General features: G+C 41.0%; 2 protein-coding genes across 5 annotated transcripts; one reads left to right on the top strand and one right to left on the bottom strand.

Annotated features, from left to right (window-relative positions):
• Positions 1-561: 561 nt before the first annotated feature.
• ctsa (cathepsin A) lies at positions 562-10,967 on the bottom strand. The gene is made up of 15 exons (XM_049022076.1): positions 10,855-10,967; positions 10,427-10,587; positions 9,907-10,018; positions 9,743-9,793; positions 6,710-6,796; positions 6,401-6,556; positions 5,788-5,879; positions 5,567-5,651; positions 5,133-5,224; positions 4,629-4,707; positions 3,529-3,677; positions 3,150-3,225; positions 1,893-1,982; positions 1,555-1,656; positions 562-1,350 (listed from the first exon to the last, which is right to left on the bottom strand). The coding sequence occupies exons 2-15, from the start codon at positions 10,585-10,587 to the stop codon at positions 1,267-1,269; spliced, it is 1,416 nt and encodes a 471-aa protein (XP_048878033.1). The 5' UTR covers positions 10,855-10,967; the 3' UTR covers positions 562-1,266.
• A 107-nt stretch (positions 10,968-11,074) lies between these two features.
• ncoa5 (nuclear receptor coactivator 5) lies at positions 11,075-20,464 on the top strand. 4 transcript variants are annotated; one of them, XM_049022072.1, is made up of 11 exons: positions 11,075-11,299; positions 13,071-13,350; positions 13,761-13,868; positions 14,918-14,981; positions 16,165-16,374; positions 16,465-16,574; positions 16,680-16,809; positions 16,987-17,186; positions 18,708-18,912; positions 19,022-19,113; positions 19,292-20,464. In XM_049022072.1, the coding sequence occupies exons 2-11, from the start codon at positions 13,188-13,190 to the stop codon at positions 20,020-20,022; spliced, it is 2,013 nt and encodes a 670-aa protein (XP_048878029.1). In that variant the 5' UTR covers positions 11,075-11,299; positions 13,071-13,187; the 3' UTR covers positions 20,023-20,464. The 4 variants fall into 4 exon arrangements, with proteins under 4 accessions (XP_048878029.1, XP_048878030.1, XP_048878031.1 ...); XM_049022073.1 differs by having other exon boundaries at positions 11,075-11,729; XM_049022074.1 differs by lacking the exon at positions 13,761-13,868.

The raw sequence follows: 20,464 nt of genomic DNA, 5'->3' as shown, positions 1-20,464 counted from the left end.
TATGTTTACCGTGAGTTATGCTTATTTGTAATGAATTAAATAAAAATTTGTATTTAGTTAGACATTCATAATGTACTACATGGACAAAAATATTGGGACATACCTCTTAACCGTTCCATGTACTGCACACAAAATCATTCTGGCTGTGTTTGACATACATAAGTATGATTCTAAAAAAAAATCATATTACTCTAGTATATAATGTACAGGGCAAACTTAAATTTAGTGCCTTCAGTTTGTGTTGTGATGTATAGTAGCTGTGTAAAGGAGGCTTATGGAAGACCATGGCTTCTTAAAGCACAAAAGACAGACAGTGCGCCTGTAATACAATGCTATTACAAGAGTAATGAATAAGCCATTGATGGGACCCACTACAAAACTTCATAAAGTTCTTAGCAGACAGAGGAAAATTAATTTTCCCCCTAAACAAAGTTTGTTCTACGTTTCTTTTATGTATTTTGAGAAGCAAACTATGACCTCAGTGTATAATCCCGGCTATTGTCAACTATCGGAACTATTTTGGAATCCAAGGTACAGCACTCTGAATAACGAGACAGGAGATTCAATGCAAACGAATTTATTAACAAAAAAAAAAGTAAACTTTAGTGATGCACAATGACTGGCTTTATTCCCAATTCAACTGAAACATAATCGACAATACATAATACTGATCTTTAAAATAAGTCCATCATTCATACAATTCTGTGTATAAGGCTGAAAATATATACATCTTAAATGATGAAGCAGCAATTTATTATTGACAGTGAAGTTTCTAAATGACAGATATTGATACACACCAGTAAAAGGCAAATTGGTGATTTCCTAGGACAGTGATCATTCCCTTTGAATGCATCCATAACAGTGTCGTTATTCTTGTATTAAAACCCAGTAAAACTTCAGACAGAAGACATACAATCGTAACTATCAGCAGAGCATTCACTGGCCAGTTGGGACCCCACACTACCCACTGCGATCCTTTTAACTTCCAGCTACAGTCACACAGTCTAAATGGTACAGTAGTATGACCAGCATCTTACCATGGATTCAAGCGAGCAGACATTCAACACACAAAATCATCCCAACAAAAAAAAAAAGTAAGCCGTGCCATTATGTTGATAATCCAGTGCTGTTCACAATGAATTAGTGCATATTACATCTTGTACCCCTCATGAGCATAATTCATATAAAGCCAAAGATTGTTCACAGTGCAGACAGATGCCAAGAAAGGACTTGGAAGTGAAGACAGTTTTGCATATAGTCCGTTTCTCAATACGGCTGCTTCTTCAGAAAACGGCTGAACATTGCATAGGCCGCTATTGGCTTGTCGGTGGGCACCATGTGACCTGACCCCTGTTGAACGACAAAGAATTGTTATCAACAGGAATGCTGCTCTGAAAGGTCTGATAGACACATTGTGGGGAAAGTCAAAAACTCAGAAGTAGCCCTGTCCCAGTGTCGAAGAACTTCGCTATAAAGTGAAGCACTGATACTCAGAAGAAGCCAGACTTGACAAACATTCTCTTTCTTCTAAAACGGGATGAGACTGGTTCTTACCTTAATAGTCATGAAGGCCAGATTAGAGAACTCTTTGACAAAGCCTCCGACCTGCATGCTTTCCCCAGTGTAGTAGAGCCAAGGCCTGCGTTTGACCTGGACCTACAAGGCAAGAAAACGATCAAACTAAGAGAAAGTAATGCAATCACTGCAAGCCAAAAGGTGGTGGTCACATACGGAAATGTCCAGAAGCATTTTTACTTGTTTTGGGGAGGTCTGCGCTGGGATCTTATTTAATAGCTCCTTTTCTTTTTTGTATATTTGAGGCATTTTTGCTTTTCTAGATATAACATTCATATGTTCATTATTCGAAATGAGCAGCAGCACTTGAGACTTGCCTCTTGCTGAAGCGATTCCACAAACCACTCATCGCCGAGGAAGTTGCAGGCCATGTCCACATCTCCATTGTACACAAGCACGCGGTACTTCTGCAGGTAGCGGGAAAAGTAATCCATGAGGATTAGTAGGCGGGGTTAAATTCAAGATCGAACATGTTTTTATTACTCGGATCATTAGGAACAAGTCAGTTAGTCCGTCGTAAGACAAAAGACTAGACCTGGTGAAGCAGCATTTAGCTACAGGCTCTACGTAATGCATGTCTTCCGGATTCTTGTATACCGGCAAATTAACTTCCGGTTTCTCTACACCTGTCAAAAAAGTCGAACAACAAGGTTCTCTTTCACACGGTTTAATCTTTCGGTTATCTGTCCTTTAAGTTGTGCCATACTCCTTTGTCAGAGTTTACCCAATACAATATCAAATGGTTCTCTTTCCTCTACCTTCTTAAGTTGAAATAATCTTTCAACCCAGAAATGCCTCAGTCCCGTATGTTTAAATCCGTTTCCTCCTGTTACTATTACTTTTTCCCCCCTCATCGCTTCTTAATACTGTTTCGTCTTGTGATGTTTCTTCTCTTTAAAGAGAAGCCGAATGAGAAAACTTGTTCAGCATATCTCAGTTTAAAACACACTTTGGACTTAAACTGAAACGAGGCCAGTAGTCCTGGAACAAAAGGGCAGTAGCCTATGGATCAGGTCACGCTTCAAAGGGAAAACAGGGTTATTATTAGTCTACATTAAGATTAATGGCAGCAGTGATGAATTTCAAATAATTCTCCCATGACTTCATTCATCACCATGTAAGTATATGGGTGGAAAACCTATTTTGAAATATAGTGCATTGCAATCAGTTTTCCAATCAGCTCTGAATAAGCGTCTTTCCTTCTGCATTGGTTCCCTTCCGATATCTTCACTCTGACACGTAAAACTTTTCCTGTACATTTTTGTTTTCTTGGTTAAACCTCCTGCATTTCTGTATCCTAATTCATCTGTGATTTGCTTTTTATCTTCATGTTTTTCTTCTTTTAAATCTACTACTTTAATCATGATTTTTATGTCTATTCTGATATATCATTTTAATTTGAGCTTTCTTTGTATTCTGTATTTTTCTTACGTGCGAAGCACTTTGAATGACCGCAGTGTATTAAAGGTGCTATAAAACTTGCCTTGTATCATTCAGCTACTCCCAGTACAAGGAAGAACCATATACAAATAAATAAAATATAAGCAGATGGAAAAGTAACAAACTAAACTTACCAGTGCCCCAAGTAGCTTCAGGTACTGCGTGCGGACATCCATGTAAAGCCGTTTGTAATTTAGATTGACCTCTGCACTGCAAAAGCAAAAACCAGCCAGGCAATAGAGCTCTTAGATGGATTCAACTAAATAAAAATGTTTGACTGATATTTTTGACCTTTCACATGCATCTCTTACTTTAAGTTTGTTTATTTTTTTTAAACTACTTAAATTTCAATAAACAGAGCGATCGGTCTTTAAAAGTTGCAAAAATTCTTATAATTACAAATTCCAGTTCGGAATTTTGTCCATTGGTACGACTCACTACCTGACCTCAGGTGAATGCCCAGTGCACATTGCCTGAAGATGTCTAGAGAAAGGATCCCATTAACCGACTCACCTACAAATCTGCCACTCCAGAGAGGCAGCAGAGATGTGCAGGGCTGACTTCACATAGGGATTGTTCAGAAACATGGTGGATGCAGTGGAATTAGTGCAGGGAGGGTCAAGTCTCACCGACTTGTGCTTGGTCGTGATATCTTTGTATTTCTAAGTTAGAAGCATAGTGCAGATGGCTAAAGTTAGTTTAGTGGCCTAACATGATTTACAAACTTTAAACGACGTATATATGCAATGTTTACATACAAAAAGATAAGATGCAATCATTGTCAGGCTATTTATGTGGCACCAGAACACATACATTTTTATTTCAAAATGTAGAAAATTCATTATATTGATTATTTAGTAAAAAAAAAAAAAAAAGTGTCATAGAATTCTTTGGTAAACCACCCAGTCCGAGGTTCTGTTTTATTCTTTATCTTCATTATATAAGCACTGAAAATTATTGTCTTCAGTTATTTTCTGTAAGTTATTTCTCTTGTATTTTACCTACACATTGATCCATATCACATATTTAATTGATTTGGCAACTGATTTCCATTCTGCAACAAGAAAGTGTGTGTTTTGTGCTGTGTTGAGCTCCCTTGGTTAACATTCTGAAATTCTAACTATTGTAATAATTTCCATTACATTTCACATTGTATGATTCATTCAGGTCTACGTCGCTACTTTAAAAACTGAAGACCACTGAAAGCCTTATGTCTTGATTGTGAAACTTTGCAAAAAAAATAAGGTCATCAACCTGGCACACACCGTTTACATCCGTAATAAAAAGCAAAACGAAGCACTAAAAACATAATGGTGAATGCACTCTCCACATTAACCTGGGTTAAAGTCAACCTGAAAGAACCATCAGGTTCTTCGAATCTGTAAAATTGCTGTAATTGCATTCTTGTGGCGGTAGGGATCGTATGAGCTTTTTTCCTGAGAATGACCATACAGGGGGTACAGTCAGGGAATCTTTTTCCTAAAAACCGTTGACAATATTTACATATATCCTTATACAAGATGCTAGCTATCATGAACAATAAAACATCTCATACGTTTTACTGACCGTACTCTTTTCTCAAGAAGTAATGTGGGAGGAGTTTCCAATTTTACCTGACTCCACAAGTTGCTCCAAAGGTGCTGCGTGAAGCTATTCCCCAGATCATGAATCACCAGATGGGTCTCAGTGTAGCTGGGCACGAAAGATAGTTCATTAGTCAAATTTAACTAAAGAACTGAAAAATAACAAGCCATACAGTCACACGGGACTATAATTCAAAATTAATGCTGAAATTGCATGAAATACATTTGAAAATAAAATATTAAACAATAGTCATTTTTGTTCTACTGTTACTGTCCTTTTAACAGATACAAGATCTGCAGAATCATTCGCATTTTAAAAATGTACCATTAGTTAAGCCACCCTAATGTTGGAAATTGCATGTCCCCCCCCCCCCCCCCCCCCAATTTAAACAACATAACTTGGTTCTTATAACAGGCAGGGCTGCATAGAAGAGTATCATCGCAAACTCTGGGCCAGTTTGCTCATAAGCATACGACAGTTTGGGAGTGAAACCGTCTCCCCTCATTCCCCGTAACATTTCCTCATCACCGTACCTCACTCTGTGGTGCACACCTCCGGCACAAGGGGCATACAGGTTGTAGATGTTAAGGCCAGAGCCATACACAATATACTGCACCTCGTTTAGCTGGAGGGAAAGAGACCGTAAAATAGACAACGTAAAAAGATGTGAAGGAGAAGGGGAGAAAAATTAATTTGCATGTTGTTTGCATGTGTATAATGTATACCACTCCCGTAAAAAGCAGTTCGGCGTCTGACCAAACACATGCAATGATTAGAGTGCTACATCACTGTCAGACACAGCCATGTAAATAACTAGCAATAGGAGTAACAAAGTAACTACAACTTTAGTGTAACTAAACACATTACAAGCAAACAAAATTACTCACTGCAGAACTCCAAGTTACTATATAGCTGTTCCTATTTGAACTGATTTCTTTAACTTCCTTATTCTGTTTACAGTACTCACATTTGCGGAACAATTGGGATTTTGGTTATTGTAAAAGTCACATGTCCCATCCTTGCAGCAGTACGTCTGCAAATCGATCCAAAGTCTGCAAAACCATCACCATCATTAAATTTCAAAGTGCTCTATAGGTGCAGATTTACCATTAAGAAAGGCTTTCTGCATCATAACTTTATAAATTGACTTAATTGTTGAACTTAAATCTTTGTCCTTAGTGTCCTTACTTGCTTCCAAGGAGTCCATGGTAGTAAGCAAAGTACACCAAAGAATTGTCATTCATCTCATAACTAGACAGGCCGTTACCAACTGCGATGCCCTGTAAGGGGTACAGAAAGATGTGTCCATTATGTCAAAATACACACAGACATGAATTGGCTCAATTAAGTTTTTTTTTTGTTTCAATGGGGTTATCAGAATACAGACACATTCAATATATCAATATGGCTACTTGCAGAAACAGGTTCAAGTCTAAATGCTCCTCAAATTTTAAAACTGATTCAGAAATACCATCTCAACTCTTTTTGCTCATTTTTGGGAGATGATTACTTAAGGATTGTTTGAATACATTATTTAAGTTGGAGTTTCCCAGTAAGATTCCAGTTCACTCATGAAGTCTTTCCTAAACAGACACCAATAGGCTGTTTTGAATTATTTCCAAAACAATAAATGCCAGTTTGTCCAGAAAATTGTCAGCTGGTGGCCACAGAACCGTTTACAAGAACTTTTACAGAACCGAATTACAAACTCCTATGTATACAATTAAACTCAACCAAGTCCATAAAAACATAAGAGTCACAAGCTGATGGTATAGTAATGTAAATGGGAAAAACCAACTACCTGGAGGTTTATGCTGCTATCTTCCATCACTCGCTCTGCTAACGTGGGAACATAGATCCCTCCATAGCTCTCCCCTGTGATGAAAAACTCGTTCTTACTGTACTCCGGGAAAAGCCGGAAAAACTCCTTCAAGGCTAAGTAGTTGTTCATTGATACCTAAGGAGCAAAAGTGCCGAAATGAATTGTGAATGCAGAAGCAAGCAATGCTCTTGGGATTCTGAGTCGAGTAACAAATGTTTCATATCGAAATTGTGATTGTGCAGATATTTGGGGAATCTTGATTCTCTCGCGAGTAGGCTCACTACTAACCTCTGTGTCATTGGTAGTGTACATCTTGTCATCCGAGTAGGAAAACCCAACTCCAGCTGGTGACTCCAGGTACAGCACGTTGGCAATCTGTTAAATTCAATCACCTTAGCAGTCAATGCCATTTACAGAAAATGGAAGCAAAATTCTATATTGATTTCTTGCTGAACCATAAAAAGATCCATGCATTCATAAAGGTTTATCCTTTTTGGACAGGACTGAGGGACAGCCCACCACAGGACAAACATTCAAATACAAACTCCACCCTCACATGGACATAATTAGGGGACATAAAATCTAAAGCATATGAAAATAAGCAACCTCAATAACCTGTAGATAAGGAATATTGCATGACAGCACACATCAGCCTATCACATCAGAGAAAAGAACACAATTCTAACCAGTCATATGGCATCTTAAGAATGGACGTCCTATACCCAAGAAACGGACCGCGAGGCTGATCACGTTAGAGGGGCACGCCGCATGCTTCTGTCGCAGTAAAACCTGTTAGGGCTGCGTGATGCTACTCATTTTTTTCTTGATCCAATACCAGCCCAAACCTTTCTGGGGCTGAGGTGGGGGGTGGGTGGGAGCGAACAACTAAATTTACCAGTAAATTTAACGTTAAACGTAAAACATTTTAATGTTAGAACCGATCCTCAAACTGTAACATTCAGATCAAAAGAATACATAAGGCAGTGTCAACATGCACATGAGCAACTCCCTGAGAGGCAATGTGAAGTTAGGGTGAAGAAAGACAGCGCGGCAGCCACAGAACCTTTTAAAAGGGAGAAACTGTGGATAACTAAGGTAATAAGATGTTGGTATGTGGCAGTACTTGCTTATTTGCTCTGGCACTCATGCTTTACTCCATTGGTGGCCAGTCTGTTGATTTCCACCCACCCCAACTGGTGGCAAATTTCTGGGATGCTTTCTGTTGCCAGTCTGCCCCAGGTGCTGTGTATCGTATAAACTTTGTACCAAAGTTTGATTAAACTAAAATACTACAAACCAATTTCCCCACCAGGAAATGATGAGACGCACTACAGGGAGGAGGTGCAACATCTGGTACAGTGGTGCTCAGACAGCACCTTGTCTGGAATACATTCAAGACAAAAGGTGATTGTTATGGACTTTAGGAGAGCCAGGAAAATGGCACCTCCCCCCCTCCACATAAATGGAGAGGAAGTGGAGAGGGTTAACGACATCAAATTCCTGGGGACCCACATCTCAAAGGACCTGAAATGGACTGTTTACACCTCCTACCTGGTGAAGAAAGCTCACCAGAGCCTTTTCTTCTTAAGAACACTCAACAGCCAGACTTCCCACTCAGCTCCTTGTTAACTTCCACAGGAGCACAAGAGAGTGCATTCTCTGCTATGGTGCTACAGTGTGGTACTCCGGCTGCACAGCAGAGAACCGGATAGTTAAGACTGCGCAGAGGATCGTGGGTACCAAGCTCCCAGATCTGACCAATGTTTATGCTAGCCAACTATGTAGGAAGGCCAGCAACATCATCGAGGACCCCACCCACCCGGGTCACAAACTCTTTGTCCCCCTCCCATCGGGCAAAAGATTCAGGACCATCAAATCACGAATAAACAGACTGAGGAACAGCTTTTCCCCGAGAGCAGTGGCCTCCATCACCCCTTCCCACTACAGAACACAGACCATTAATCACTTCCACGCCTCTGTATTGCTGCCGATTTGCAAGTGGTCACTTTACATTACATTACATTGACTGTAAATATCTCCATCCATCCATTTTCCAAACTGCTTATCCTACTGGGTCGCGGGGGGTCCGGAGCCTATCCCGGAAGCAATGGGCACAAGGCAGGGAACAACCCAGGACGGGGGGGCCAGCCCATCACAGGGCACACTCACACACCATTCACTCACACATGCACACCTATGGGCAATTTAGCAACTCCAATTAGCCTCAGCATGTCTTTGGACTGTGGGGGGAAACCCCACGACAACATGGGGAGAACATGTAAACTCCACACACGTGACCTAGGCAGAGACTCGAACCTGCATCCCAGAGGTGTGAGGCAACAGTGCTAACCACTGCACCATCATGCCGCCCGCTGAAAATACCTAAATCTGTAAATAATTTAGGATTTTTTTTTCTTTCCATCCAGCGCACTATAGACTGCACTAAGGAATATATTTTTTTATATCGTATTTTACAAATATTATATTAGGTTATATTAGGTGTATTTATACGATGTCTATGACACTATATTTTATACTAATGTGGTACATTAATGTATACTTTGCTGCTGAGCTGCGAGCTACCAAACAAATTTCACTGTATTTCTGATACAATGACAATAAAGTCTTTCTCTCTTACTCTGAAACACTGCCATCCAGTATAACTTACAGAAAGCCAGTGTTCACAGTCACAAACACCAGCAATGTCTCTGGGATACAAGCAGCAAGGCAGTCGGATAAAAAGTACAGCAACTAACCTTACTGTCAGAGTTTTCTAGCACTATGCCCAAAAACGTAAAGTTTATTTGTGCATGATTTATTAGCTTTACAGTGCATTCCATTTGTGGTTATTTTTCATGTTCTGAATCTTAGAGGAAGCTCAAGAGAATTTCAAGTAAAAATTGAGCCTTGAAGCAAATTACAATAATGTCTTACATTATATTGTGAAAATTATTGATATTAACCAATATGAAAAAATATATAAATCTTGATCAAATATTTGCCATATTGTCCAGCGTTAGATATAATTTCACAAATTACCATCTGTGGTCAAGGCTGACCACTGCAAAGCACAGGACCGAGATCATATTAAAATGTCTTTGAAATCACAGCTTCAAATGTCATAGATTAAGACTAGACTTAAATATTCATGAAGTTACTTGGCCAACATTATCTGATTCATGTGGTTGCACTTTTTATACCATTTTCCAGTTAATTTGCACTTCATTGGTTTCTTGTGTTTCACAGCAACTAATAACTGTAGGTTTATTGTCTCATGCAAATTGTAGGATGACTAGAACATCCAAGGAAAATGGAAAATACCTTATTCCAGGAAAATGGGTTGTACATTAGTGAGGCACCATCATCCTGGATCTGCAACAGATAAAATCAAATTTTAAAAGTTAGAGTGAATTTTCATTTAGTTGAAAAGTTTCCTTGAAAACACAATAAACCACATGATACTATACTTTACTGATGCAACGTACCAGAAAAGGTCCATGTTCAGTAAGGAGACCATCCAGGGAGCTACATCCAGGTCCTCCATTCAGCCACAAGACAACCGGGTCAGCTGCTGGTTTATCCTGGGACTCCACAAACCTGCCCCAGAAGATCACAGGACAAGCTGCATTCAGCCCCACAACTATTACAAGATTGTTATTATAACCACAAAAACTGAAATGTAATGAATGTAATTCAAACATTTAACTAAAGACACTTCAAGCCATTTGTTTCACTTCTTACTAATAAAAGAATCATGTGATTTCAAGAGGAAGTATAATGCCCTTCCACATCAACTTTCAAGCAATAACTGCTGTTATAACCATGACATTAATCTTTGTTTTTAACTCCAAATCTTCACATGAGAATATAGCCGGACGATTCTATAGCGTGCCTTGGGCAATCCTTTTAGGAGAGTTGTTGCATAAAAGTGAACCTAATTGTAAAGTTTAAATCAACACAATCGTATACGTTGCACAAAATATTATTAAGTAACTTATTCTTCACCAGTAATGTAGATGTTTGTTCCCAGAAACATTGAGGTAGCCAGAATATTGTTTGAAGCTTGGTTGCTTCGGCAGTCCTGGAAGGTACTTAATCTCGTCGGCATCTGGAGCTCCGAAAACTCCCGATATTCCCCAGAGAAAGTACAGAGCCCAGCGGCACATCTGAAAACACACGATGTGACAGTGCAAAGTTATCAAGCAACAGCTGCCTCGTAGCAAAGTTATTCTGTTACTCAAGCAGTAAATTATTCCATAATAATAATTTAATAGCATAGCAGGACATACGAATCTAGTTTCACTACGCTTCAGCGCCGTTACAACAACTAAAAGCAAAATATTTTTAATTGATAATGCTTTAATCAAACAGGAACTAAGCAGCTGTGGCTATTTCTCAGAGAAACGGTAAAGGTCATTGCTTCCAGCACTAACCTTGCGCGGTGAAGGAGCGCTAAGAACAATCCTATAAATCAGTCAAGCCAAAACTTGAACACAGGATGGATATAGCTTTCGGAAAGTCATATGACCAGCGGACCTACCTCTACTTCCGCATCGCTGTGAGCACGAGATGTGCAGACTGCGGCGTGTAAACCCCTCCCCCTCATCAGCTGATACGGCAGTTTTTCCTTCTCAACTTATGAAATACAGAGGTGGTAGGGGAGACAATTCTGGCGCAATGTACACTCCGAAGCAGCAGGTGGCGCAAATCAAAGATATGTTAACCTCTTCGCAAATAAAGCAAAATACCAAAGAAGTAGTATTTTTATTCGAGGGATAGTGAATGGGACTAAAAGCTGTGTAAAAGCAATTATACTGATATACTTTACAAGATACTGGAGTTTGGAGTTATTACGGCGCAGATACTGTCCCGGTGAAGGTAGGAATATTTTATTTGTTGTACAATAACTATGGTTACCTGTCATCTCTTTCGTCACGCAGCTATGTTCCTCACGTAGCAAATGTTTGCTAATAATTGTAGATGTTTTTGACGACAACAAGACTCTTAGGAGATGATAAATCGGTAGCTGTTATGCTACGGCTTATCATTTCTGTACGGATTTATGGTGCTGTATATTTATTTTTGGTTAAATACGTTGCTTGCTTAACCGTGCAGTCGTTCGACGACATTTTGTCGGTTAGCTAGCGAGGCTAACTAATTAGCCGGCTGTGTTCATGGCGGCTAGTAGTCGCTGGTTAGCCACCTAGCTAACAGATTTCGCCGGTGTGCGTTACGGAAATTTTGGTGCTTTTCTTTAACGTTTCGTGCCACGTGAGACGACTGCAAGGTGCTCGTCAACGCGTTAACGGTACGGGTCATTCCCATTGCATTTTCTAACTCTGGACCGGTCCGTGTGCGGTATTATATCAACAGAGCATCATTTCACTAGCTCCAGAAAATGGCGGCATGACCGATATAATCTTCCCCGTTACTGCCAGCTGGTTTTGCAGATTTGCACGAAATTTTCCTATAAAGTGTTTCATTTCCCCCTGTAACATTGGTCAGCTTATTTGATGGGTCTGATGCTAACTTTAAAATATCAAAGTTGAAATTTCTTCTAATAGATTGGGAAGAGTAAAAGATCCTTTGGCAAGTCACAAAGGATTCAGCATGGGAATAAAATAAGATGCATTCGAACGCTGCGAATTTAAGCGCTCATCTGGCTGCCTTTGCTTGGATGTCATTCATTATCTAACGCGGGCTGTTTTTTTACTCTAATTTTACGCACGCGTCCTACACAGGAAAATTCAATGAATTACATGCACACGTTTTTCCTTTTCGATCGCTTCATTTGGGTAAATAGATCTGGTTCACTCGGTTCGGCCTGAAGCGCTGATCGGAGTCTTCGATTGATTGCTTGCGGAGCTGTGATTTCAGACACGCTTGATCAACCAACTTGTAAACCTATGCGTCAGTCGTACATCTATATTGATACGCCTTACTTGCCGAAGTGCAAGTGTGGTGTACTCTGTATCCAGTATATTTATGTGACGCTTTTATCCAAAGCGACTTATAGCAGAGGGGGGTTATGTGCGCTCCCAGGGATTTGAACCCAAAACCTTTGCGTTGCTAGCGCAATGCTTTTTTTCTTTGAGCTTCAGGAGCCTAAATAACATTTAAATAAAAGCAGTGTATGCAGATATTCATTTAAAGACTTTTGTCTACTATTCTGCTTCAGCTGGCTGTAATCCAGCAGTAAATTTCATAGTAGGTTCTTATATTAAACAGCGATATAATTCTTCGTTAATCTATTTTCAAGAGATTAATGTTGTAATGGTGTTCATCAAACTTGCTGAGTATCGTGTGTGTGTGTGTGTGTGTGTGTGTGTGTGTGTGTGTGTATGTATGTGTGTGTATAATTTGAGACAAAATGCGTAGTCAAGATGGGTAGAAGCGAGAGAGGTTTTTTTGCTGATTCCCGTATCCAGATGTGGATTTTGAGTCGTACTAAGACAGAGCAACCACCTTCCCCCAAGATGGGGTTAAATCATTTAACTGAAGACATTTCCTAATGAAGTTGCATTTTCCAGCCCATTTTCACCCATTAAAGGAATGCTTTGTCTAACAGTTTTGTGATGTGTTCCCGTTGGTATTTTTATGAACAGGATTTCTTTTTTCTTCCTTTCTGTTGACACGCTGATATTTTTAGGGCCTGGGACAGTACACACAAACACTGACAAACTTAAACATACAAACCAGTTTAAACACAACGTAAAGAGAGGAAAAAAACGAACCAGGCTTTAAGATTGAGCCGAGTATTTGCGCCATGTCTCGGAGGAGGAGCCGCAGTGCAAGCCCCGCCCACCATACCACCAACAGCAATGACCCTCGCGACCTGGAAAGGAGGATTTTTGTGGGGAATTTGCCAACAACTCTCATGGACAGGAAGGACTTGGAGGATCTGTTCAGTCCATATGGGAAGATAAATGGTTAGTAGTCAGCATGGTTCAATGTACAATAAAAACATTTTCAATGCTGACATTGCGTCTGTAGATTTGTAGGCAACCGGTTTGACATGATGTCTTGATACAAGCACTCCAATACGTCTATTGTGTACAGCTTGCGTATATGGTAGCAAGTTCAATAAACTATTTTGGTCTGCCATGTTTTTTTTTTTTTTTTCCTTTTTTCTTAAGCGGTAACTGCAGGGATAAAGGTTAAATTTTACAGACACTTTTGAGTGCAAAATATTTGGCTTAAGATATCATGACCTTTCAGTTCAGCAAAAACATGACATCTTAAACATGGGTCATTGAGCATTAATTTTGTCATAGCAGGTGGTTATGGCACACGGGTATCCTCAATGAATCTCCCAAAAACCCCATGTTCCTTTTTCCAGCCCTGTCCATGTTCCGTGGGTATGGATTTGTGCAGTTTGAGCGAGCCGAGGAGGCGGAGGCAGCAAAGGCGGGACAAAACGGTCGCTTTTATAGAGGGTATAAACTAGGTAAGATTCCATTGACATAGACCTATCTGAACAGCCAGTTGCTGAAGGAAGCAGAGTCATGTGGTAAATACTGCACCTCGTAAAGTCTCCTTTTAACTTGAATGCAGACTTATGACTTGCAGATATTTTGGTGGCTTTTGGAAAATTTTGGATTGCAATGGGTAGATCTTGAATTCTGTAGCATGTTGCTTTTGTGTAGTTTGTCTTTAAAGGCCATTGAAGATTGTGTCTATCGGTGGACAAGGAGTTGTTGTTATAAACGGATCTGGAGATGTATCCATGGACCTTTTTATGAGCTTATTTAATGAGTAACAAAGTTGTAAATCGTAAATCTGTGGCTGCATTCCCTCAGGGTATACATTTTTTTTCGGGGGGGTGGGTATTCGCTTTGAGAGTAATGAAACTTGTGTTTAAGAGAATGGTGATTAAATTAAAAAGAAGAAAAAAAAGCCTTAATTAAATCTTCTTCAATTTCCTCTAACTTGCTCCGGTTGTGGCATAGCTGTATCCTACAATGGCTCTAGGGCTGACAGTCAGAGGGAGCACTGCTTGAAGTCCCAGTTGTTCACATTGAATTAGGTGGACTTCTGCATCTAGAAATCTCCAAAGGCAAAATGTCTTTGGAATCTTAGTATAGTTCGCATTTAAAAATTGATTCACGGTGATGTAGTTCTTAATGAGTGTTGATGTTTTCCGATATTTGCAAATATCAAGTTCATAAAAATAAGCTAAAATAATTGCTACTGTTTTGCCATCAGGTTGGAGATTGATAATTCACAGCTGTTTAGTTTCTTACTAGTATAGGATTCCAGTCAAAGAAGAATTTTAAAATATCATTAAACATGACGTTTTAGGTCTGTGTTCAGTACCAGTTATTACTTGAAACATGCATAACCACACAACTGGAGTATTTTGGGGAAAACTTCACTTTATGGATCCAAGAGAAAGTGCAAGCGGGTAGAAACCATCGTGCCAGTTGAGATTCTCTCCTGAACTGATGAGTTTCTGTTCCAATGATATGTTGAACGTCTGGATTGGTTTATTTTCAGATATTAATATGGCAGCGGAGCGACGACAGAGTAAAGCTCACTCCCGGCAGAGTCCTCCAAGAAGGTAATGTAATGTACAGTCACTGTGGGGTGCGAGGACGGATCCTTTCAGCTGCTGTGGTAATCTGTATTTTCGTACGAATAAACGACTCTGGAGTCATGACAACTTTATTATCTAAATTAAAAAAAAAAAAAAAAAAAAAAAAAAAGAATCAAGAACCCGGACTTCAGCTGCATATTCAAGTGATACGTTTTCAAAAATAAACCGGTAAAATCAGGTAGTTTTATGCCTGTGTTGTTTTTTGTCTCAGGTTTTATTTTGCTTTCACTTCCCTCGTTTTATACACCTCCTACGATTTGTCTTTAATATTTCGAGCTCTTCTATAAAATGACCACTGAAGCCGACGTCAAATTGTGATTTCTTTGTATCTAACCAGTTCTAGCATTCACTCAATAAACATGATTTAAACCCTGGTAAAATTATTAGGAAATAAAATTTTTAATGTGTGTGGCAAATGTGTTTATGCCTCAAAACCGATGTTTCCTTCATTGTTTGTCTGAGCCGTCCTTTGTGTATCTTGCTAATGTTTATTAATTTAGATTAATCACACTTAATTTTGCTGTTAACGACACACTCAACGAATTTTAATATGAAAACTTTAGGGAAAAATTGACGGTAGTGTCCTTTTGATATACTTAAATTACAAAGGTGCATGGGATGATGGTCGGGATTTATTCTGCATCTTGAGCAAACATTCTCGCCTATGGAACCAAAAGCGCTGAAAGTATTTCAAACTCGATATTCTTATCTGCGTTACTGTACGGGAGGAACGGTGCATCGCTACTGCAGTGTGGAAAGCTGCTTCCATTTCAAAGAAGAAATTCACAAGACCAGAATCTTCAGGGAATGCTTACCGCCTATATTGGACTGTAAATTTTGATGATGCTTTTCATGGAGAGTGGTATTCTGAGATTTTTTTTCCTGGAAGTTATGAACTGCAAGCTGAAATTGTGTTAATTTCCGATACATTCACATAATGTAAACAGAGAAAACGGTATCAGTTTTTTTTTTTTTCCTTTCTTTGGACAGTCAGTTTGATTCGAGTTGACCCATTAACTTTCCATAAAACTTTGATTGCATTGTTTGTTACACTTTTTTTGACATAGGCTGGGTGGGGTTCCAAAAGCTCACTGAGGTAGCAAGGGAGCATGACCCCATCCCTGATGGCAATTTTTCTCCCCTGCAGGCACCCGTATGGTGGCTATGGGGAGAGCCGGGAGCCTCGAGCCCGCACTCGCTCCCCTATACATGGCCGTGATGTGCGTGACCACAGGGAGCCTGGCCGGGAGCCGCGGCTTGGCCACCCGCGAGAACATGTGCCCCGAGACCCGGACTTCGACCGCTACCGTCCCTCCGAGGGCAGGGAGAAGGACCCCAGAGCCGATCCAGGCTTTCGGTGAGCACTCGGCTGTAATGGGGACTTGGGGCAGCTGCCTGACCTGCACCAGGCTGCTGAAACATCAATTAACTGTTTGTATTGCCTTAGGGATGATGGTTATGACCGATACTACAGAATTGATGATTATTACCGAAAGAAAGAGGACCCCTATGGGGAGAGATACAGGGACCCTTGGAATGGCAGGCGGGAGCACGAAGGTAAGTAGAAGTACTCTCCTTTGAGCCAACCTTCAAGCTGGGTGTTTGTGAGCACCTGTTGGTACCTGTTAAGCGGCAGTGAATGTTCAGCCCTTCTTCTTTCAGACGACCGGCCAAGAATGGAGGAGCGGCGACGGAATGAGCTCTACCGACAGTATTATGAGGAGCTCCAGAGACGCTACGACTCCGAGCGGCCCGTGGATTGCTCGGTGATCGTGGTGAACAAGCAGCAAAAGTGAGTGATTGTGAGTTTTGTAAATCGTTTGGTCAGTTGCAGATTAGGCGCTTTGCTCCGTCTCCTGCTTTCACGTGATCAGAACCGGCTAGATCATCCGGAGCCAGAAGTAGAGGCATCTGTCTGTGAATGCTAGTGGAAAGTCTGAGTCGCCTTCCTGTTATCTGACCTCCCAAGGGAGTACGCCGAGACGGTGGGCCGGAAGGTGCGCGACCTGGGCATGGTGGTGGACCTGATCTTCCTGAACACGGAGGTGTCACTGACGCAGGCCCTGGAGGATGTGGGCCGGGCACGCACACCCTTCGCCATCATCATCACGCAGCAGCACCAGGTGCACCGTTCCTGTACTGTCAACATCCTGTTCGGCACGCCGCAAGGTATACCCACCTACGCTAGTGTTTCATTTAATGCGTCGCTTAATGATGGGAAAGCGTTTTGAGAAAGGTGTTGCTAGCCAATTTCATCATTGTGACAACATCATAGAGTATACTTACACAAACCTAGAGGCTATAGCCTACTACACACCTAGGCTATATTGTATAACCTAAATAACAATAAAAAGTTGTGTATATTAGATGCATAATTCAGTAATATACTTGTTGTCAAGTATGTGCTGTACATAATTCTATGTGCTGTGCTAACATGACGGGCAGTGCAGTAGGCTTATTTACAGCAGCATCACTCCAAATATGTGAGTAATCGTTGCGCTAAAATGTCACTAGGCGATAGGAATTGTTAGTTTCATTACTGTATAATCTTAGGAGACCACCATCGTTGATCAAAACGTCGTCATGCATTGCATGACTGTATTCTTACTCTTTGTTCTTGTTTTCCGATGAAATAGTTTTTTTTTTTTAAAGATTTTAAAAAAGATTTTAAAGTAATATATGCTAGAGTAGGGCTGGGGGATATGACCTCAAATCAGTAGCATGGTTACTTGAACATTTTACTTTGACTGATTTAATGAATGATTTTGTTTTTCTTTTTTGCTGTCATTTCATTGACAAGGTTTGTATGTGAATATGCTCAACTATAAAACTGGGATATTTCTTTCTGATGAAAGATTCTTTTTATGATTTTAAAATTGAAGGAAACGCCCTCAGATGAACCGTTATTCATTGAATATTTTGAACTGAAATCAAAGCACAAATTGCTTGAAATGAAAATGTCTTATGGAAAAAGTCACATTTTAGTTTTAATGTAAAAAGGAAGTTTCTTAAAGTAGAAAATGGTTTGCATTTCTTGGAAACAGTTTATAGTGATCACGTTTCTTTGGTTGAAATTGATCACTATAAGCAAATGATCGTTAACTGATAAATTTTTTTGTCTCGGGGAGATTACCATGTAATTGACATTTGTATGTTTATTACATGAACATAAGGTAATAAAACTGCCAAAAAAAATGAAGTAACTGACAGGGACGAGATTACAGCGATTAGAGGTTCTGAATGTCGGTTTTGATGAATTTTCGATTAATTGCCCTGCCCTTTTCTAGGGTTAGGTCATTTTACTTTTTAGTGGGGGAAAATTTGTGTACATTACCAGAAAGAACCAAAATTGAGTGCCCTCTATGAGTGTGTGTGTGTGTGTGTGTGTGTAAGAGTACTAGTTTGTCATCGTATTCAGTCTTCTGATCACATGTTACTCTTCGTTTCATTTCTTGTTCAAGAACTTATTTGTGGTCAAATTGTTGATCACTTGTGAGCCTTTGGAGAGCCCCTTTCTGGTCATGTTGTCTCAGTATTTAGCTAACGGGCGGATTACTCGCACCTATATATAATGGTATAATTATATGCAGCTGTTTTGAGGCTAAGTGAACTAGCATTTTTGTAAGTCTGAGTGGCCGTTTTTGTTGGTCTGCCACTTTCAGCTAACACTGCTGCTTCTTGATGTTGCAGAGCATCGCAATATGCCTATGCAGGACGCTATGGTGCTTGTGGCGCGGAATTATGACCTGTTCAAGGCAGAACACAAGGATAAGGAGCGAGAAGAGATCGCCCACAAGGCCGCCAAGATGGCGGATGACGTGCTGATGCGGGAGCATGAGCGTGAAGGCCACCCCATCTCCCTTCAGCCAGTCATTACCCTGTTGGCAGAGAGCAGGTGGGTTAGCAGCTAGATGCAATAGTAAATATTGCAGGCTTGATGGGAGTGCCTGGGTGCTTCAGACTCTTTCTTGATTTGATGTAAGCCCTGCTCATCCACATTACAGGTTTCTTACTTTGGAAGAGTTGGATAGACTGATTGACTATCTGAGGGATAAGAGAGACCGTCTGGTGAGGAGCAGCGGTGATCCACATGCAGGTACTAATATCGAAGCTTTTGTTTTAGTTTCATTATGAAAGCAGTGGTGTGACACACATTCGCCAGATTTTTCCAAAGCTAGGTCTTTGCCAAGTCTGTGAAATAGTGTTCAATGCTGGTGACAGCTAAATACCTAGACATTTATTGGTCTTTGTTGATTCGTTTCCTCGTTCCGCAGGGTCCCACCAACCTGTGGCAACAGTCTCCCCGCTGGAGCCGCCCCATCCGCCGGCGCCGACCCTTTCCAGTGGGCCTCACAGTGTACATGGTTCCCATACGACCCACTCTTCCCATACTGTCACCCCAGGCCATACCCCTCATTCTTCTCATACAGTCCATTCAGCTCATGCGGTCCACCCGGCTCCCCCGACCCACCTGACCCCACAGACCCACATGGTGCCATCCTCAGTCTCCAACCCTCCTCCACCATCCAGCCATCAGCAAGAGCTGCAGGCCAAGATCCTCAGCTTGTTCAACAGCGGATCCGGCGCCGCTGCCGCTAACAGCAGCGTGGCTTCCCAGTGTCAAGCATACGGCAGTCCTGCTGTCAACCAAGCCACCAGTCTTCCCCCTGCACTGGGGCCCTCCACCCTTCCTAAAATACAGCAGCCCCCCACTCAGAGCTCTGGCATGATGGCCCCTCGACCGGCACTGCGACTGCCGGGGATGCTACCCAGTGTTGCCCCCGCACAGTATGGTCCCCCAAGCCGCATGTCCACCCCAATAGGAGTGCAGAGGCCGCCCACAGCTGGCACTGGGATCAACTTTGACAACCCAAGTGTACAGAAAGCCCTGGACACTCTGATTCAAAGTGGACCTTCCATCAACCACCTAGTAAATGCAGGCAACGTCCAAACCCAAGGCATTGGTCAACCGGCGACGTTGGCCCTATACCCACGCCACTACTGAGTCTACTAATGTACTCTTCCTTTAGTTTTTACAGATAATAGTTTGTAAAATAGTGAGATCTTTGATATGAAAGTGTGTGTGAAGTCCAAGCTATTTTGGGGGATGGGGGGGGGGAGGGGGGATTTGTCCCTGCATTTAGATGTCCCCTCCCCCCTTCAAAATTTTGGTGTTGCGTTTTGTGTACCTTTTGGTCATGTTTGTGTAGTCAACTCTGTTGTTGTAACTATTTCATTTTACCAGTTGTGGTTGATTTAAGGAAGTTGTGTTCCACATTGCATGCTTGAATGTAGCCTTTGTCCAAACTGCCTGGAATTTGGAAGATGCGGTTTTGAGTGTTGGACATCGCCGGTACTGTAAATTGTTTTATACAGTCATTTTGCTATTGTGTATATAGACTCTTGGCTATATGTTGCTTAAATAAACTAATTCCAGGTTTCTCATT

Source organism: Brienomyrus brachyistius, chromosome 8, assembly GCF_023856365.1.
Source record: "Brienomyrus brachyistius isolate T26 chromosome 8, BBRACH_0.4, whole genome shotgun sequence".
Classification (NCBI taxonomy): domain Eukaryota; kingdom Metazoa; phylum Chordata; class Actinopteri; order Osteoglossiformes; family Mormyridae; genus Brienomyrus; species Brienomyrus brachyistius.
The sequence above is the reverse complement of the archived record's forward strand: the minus strand, read 5'-3'. Positions and strand labels throughout refer to the sequence as shown.